Genomic DNA, 4,492 nt, shown 5'->3' with positions numbered 1-4,492 from the left:
ATCATAAAGGATTTCATCAAGACACAAGAATATTGAAGGAGCCAAAGAAGGAGATTATAACAAGGAAAATAGGTTTTGTTGAGACATGGGTTACCTCTTAGCCTTAATTAAATTCCTTGGCTATGAAGGATCTTTCTTTAAGATTTCTTCTTTCTTGATTTCTCCTATGGGAATTCTTGGAAATTCATGTGTGGTGAAAGTTATTGTGGTGTGGGTTCTAGGTGCCTCCTATGTCCCTATTTATATATCTAAGAGTCCCATTTAGGGTCTAAATGGTATGGGTTTGCTAATTCTATTTCCTATAGGACTAAGGGATTGGTTTTAGGGATAAGGGTCCATGGGCTTATGGTGGACTCTTCCTAATTAATTAATGAAATTTAATTCTTTCTTTTGGGTAAATGATTAAATAATTAATTGGTTTAGAGGCCGTAACACGGAGTGTTACAAAACCAATGCAACGATTATCAAAGGAATCATACTACAATCATGGAATCAACATTACTAGCATGTCAGTCAATTAAATACTCCCAGGAAGTAATAGAAAGGATTCTCAACATAGATCGCAACATAATTCAAATGAACATCAGGAGTAGGATTTATAAGTGATCAATAGCTCAATTTCGAATCAAAGGATTCATAAGACATAACTCTAGACCTGAATAGCATCAACAGATAGTCAAAAGTACACAGGATGCAATAAAACACTACTAGAATCAAAGCAAACAATATCTAGCGGGCCTGAGTGGCGGGGTTAGAGGACCCGCCGATGCCTACCGCAAAAACAAAATGGTGAGGGATGGCGGGTCGTCCACTTTCGCCAAACCCACCCTCAGCACCCTAGCGGGGGGTGGATCACGGGCGTGCCAGCCTCGTTGATCCCTCCCGTTAGGCCAAAAGACGAAGTAGAAATAGCAAGCAACAGACCTCAACTTCCAGAATACAAAGTCAGGTTACACAACGACAAACTCCAAAACAAAATACATCAACATCAACAATAATCTTAGAGTAGAGAAGTGTAACACCCTATTTTTCTTAATCTAAATCCCAAATACTTAACTTCATAAGATAAACTAAACAAGATTAAACATAAGATTAAATAACTTAAATTCATCCAAAACCAACAACGGGTGTCACCGCCACAGTCACCACACACGATGACTACACAGGATAAAGAAAGGGAAACTATCTAGAGTCAAGCTCATCAAAAACTACATCAAAAGCTAAGGGATCAACCCCGGTGTTCAACACCAACACAAGATCAACAATAGAAATCTAAGCATCAATGTTCAAGATAGAATCTAACTAGAATCCATCTACTCATATTTACGTACTAATCTAACTTGTGCGTGCTCAACCACTGGGCCCACCTGAAAGGGGTTAATAAAACAGTAGGAAATAAACCCTTTAGCACGAATGCTAAGTATAAAGCCACTCAACCTTGTAAAGTACTATAGATATAGATTTTGAAAATCATTTTGCAAGCACACTTAAGTTCAAGTACTTTCAACACTTAAACAACAATCTCAAATCATGCTCATCAACATTACTATATGCTTGCAACCTATTCAACATATAAACATGCTTTCACAAGTACTCAACTTAAAACTTCTCATGCTTTAACAAATATTTCTAAACATAGCTCAGTACTCAGACTCATGCTCAAACTGAAAGATAAAGAGATACATAAACTTAACACGCAATCTCATGCCATCAAGCCAACTCATAAACATCACAAAGTGTTATACTTCTCATCATACTTTATATGCAAAATATGCAAAACATGCAAATCAGGCAATAAGATAGTCATGATGCTATATATATATATATATATATATATATATATATATATATATATATATATATATATATATATATATATATATATATTATCGCTCTTTTGTAAAAAGGAACACTTTTTCTATGGAGGTTTCTGTTGAGTCACATTAACTCGCTTTTCTCTTCTTTCTCTCGAGTCTCTTGACTCGCTTTCTTTATTTCTCTCTTTACTTGCGGACGAGGTAGGAACTTCACCAATATGTGAACGAACCTATCCGGGCTCAGCATCTAGCCGGCCTAATACTCACCTAGCCGGCCTAATACTCATCTCACCGAGCGTCGTCCCCTTTCTTTATGTTGCTTTACAGGTCTTGAGTAGCTTTTGGAGTGCGCGCTAGCTGTTGTTAGATAGTGTAGCTCCCTTGACTGTTTTAGTTAGAGTTTTGGGCATGTGAGCCATGGATTATTATGATCATGACTTGTATGTTCGTTAGATTTAGCCTGTGCACCTATAGATGTATAGGTCTGGCATGACATCTCCCGTATTTTGTGTTTTGCTTCCGCGTTACTTTAATCTCGATGAGTAGAATTTGTCTCTTTACTAAGCTTTAAATGTTTTTTGAAAATTGTGAAAATCGGGGGTGTTACAGGTAGGCCTCTGCCCGCCATTCCGCCCGCGGATACACTCCACTACGCCCAAAATTTCCCTTCAGGGAAAATCAACAACAAGGCCAAGTTCAAGTCCAAAACACCCAAAATCTCACACACAACATTAATATGACTTGAACCCAAGAAATAGCCAAGCAATGGCATTCAAGAACCCTAAGAACAAGCTCTAAACATGCATCACCACAAGATCATGCATCAAATCTCACAAATCAACACAAGTAGAAGCCAAGAATCATCATATAAGTAAGAAAATAGGTTTTGTATAGCATGGGTTACCTCATTCGCTTATCAAACCAAAACAACGCCAAACTTAGGCTCAACTCGCAAGCCAATCTATCGGGAACCTGTGGATTAAACCGGATCTTCACTATTTAACAAATAAACTAATTAAAACTAAATAAGCTCATAAGGGGTATTGAACTTTAATTCCTCCCTAAATTACCCAATAGCACAACCATTTAAGCTAGGCACCCTATTGTTAACTTAACCCCAACATTATTACACTAATAACCAAGCTTAAGTTAAAACTAGTAATTAAAACTAATAAACAAAGATTAACTAATTAAGCTAAGATGAGAGTTGAACCTTAGCCATCCACAATCACAACCACCCCTTTAACCATTAAGTTAAGCTGGTTCCTATTAACTTAAACAACACTAAACCTACTTAAGTTAAACTAAGCATCAACAACAAGAAGAAACCAGAAGCTCACCACTCTTTCTTCTTCTTCATGCAGCCAAACCCGCGGGTGGAACATGGTGAGCACCTCCGCCCACGCCACTGCCCGTTGCTTGCTCTGCTTCGCCGGAGGACAAGCCACCGCCATCGGAAACGCTACGCCGGACCAGTCCGAAGCTCCGCCGCCGGAGGGTTGCTTCGCCGGAACTTCGCTACTAACGCTCGTCTTCAACGGAGGAGGGAAAACCGATCCACTGTTCGCCAGAAGAGACACCACTCGCCGGATATGCTCCATTTGATGCCGCCGCTAAAGCTCGCCGGAGACAGAGGTGAGAAGTTCATGGTGAGGACTGCTGCGCCGTTGAAGTCTGCCTAACCACTGCCCTATTGCTGTTTCGCCATCGACGAGAGAGAGAGACTTTCACTGGGCTGCTCAACCTGCCGACGACAACCACCGTTGCTCTGCGCCGTTTCACGTTTTGTCGCCGGCCACCACGGAAGAAAAGGGAAAAGGGCGAAGGTGGATGCTCAGCCGTATGGTTGAAGAAGAAGCTAAAAGACGCAAGGCGTTTGGCTAAGGTTTGAAGACGAAACCGTCATAAATATATTATTCATATACAAATAAGTTTCTATATCTACTAGGTAGCCTTCTATTTTTGGATTGGGTCAAAATGACAATTGAGCTAGGCTAGATATAAGACTTGGGCTTAGCACTTGGGTTTGGGCAATTGGATCAAGACTAGTTACAATATCAATATCATTTTGGACTCAAGGATCATTATTAGGCTTTTAAGAATAAAGTCATTTTGGACTTAGGCATTTCGGTAGCAAGATAATAATAGTTTATTTATAAAATAAATAAACCAATATAAATATTTTTAATAAAAATATTTAATATCAGGACTATAGTTTATTTTAGAAAAATACGGGGTGTCAGAAGCATAAACACAAGAATATGCTAAGATAACATCAAGAACACACATACAGGAGTGAAAATAGTTTTCTTGGACATAGGGTTACCTTTCAAGCTAGAAAACCAATTAAAGCTCCTCAAGCTCACTCTAGCATTTCATTCTGAACTTGATCATCTTAAAGCCCCCAAAAACCCATCATAGAAGATAATAAAAGATTCATAAGAATGGAGAAATAGAGAAAGAAGAGGGTGTAGGAGTCAAGTTCTTACCATTTCTTTGCTTTGAATGTTATAAAGATGAAGTCTTGACTTGGATTCTTGAATAAGAAATGGAAGGCAAACGTTTGTGTAGGGCAGAAGAAGAAAGTGGCATGAAGGAGGGGAAAACTGAGTGAAGTGTCTAGGTTTTTAGCTAGCTAAGATATATTGGTGTGTATACATTAAGGTATAAAAATG

The 4,492-nt window shown here is 38.8% G+C and overlaps 1 protein-coding gene across 1 annotated transcript; it reads right to left on the bottom strand.

Moving 5' to 3' along the window:
- Positions 1-1,330: 1,330 nt before the first annotated feature.
- On the bottom strand, positions 1,331-3,688 carry LOC109168296. Its single transcript, XM_019317312.1, has 3 exons — positions 3,158-3,688; positions 2,722-2,789; positions 1,331-1,367 (listed from the first exon to the last, which is right to left on the bottom strand). Exons 1-3 carry the CDS (start codon positions 3,416-3,418, stop codon positions 1,331-1,333), a joined length of 366 nt encoding a protein of 121 aa, XP_019172857.1. The 5' UTR covers positions 3,419-3,688.
- Between the last annotated feature and the right edge of the window lie 804 nt (positions 3,689-4,492).

The sequence above is a fragment of the Ipomoea nil genome, unplaced genomic scaffold (genome assembly GCF_001879475.1).
Source record: "Ipomoea nil cultivar Tokyo-kokei standard unplaced genomic scaffold, Asagao_1.1 scaffold3195, whole genome shotgun sequence".
In the NCBI taxonomy this organism is placed as follows: Eukaryota; Viridiplantae; Streptophyta; class Magnoliopsida; order Solanales; family Convolvulaceae; genus Ipomoea; species Ipomoea nil.
This window is presented reverse-complemented; position numbering and strand designations above follow the sequence as displayed.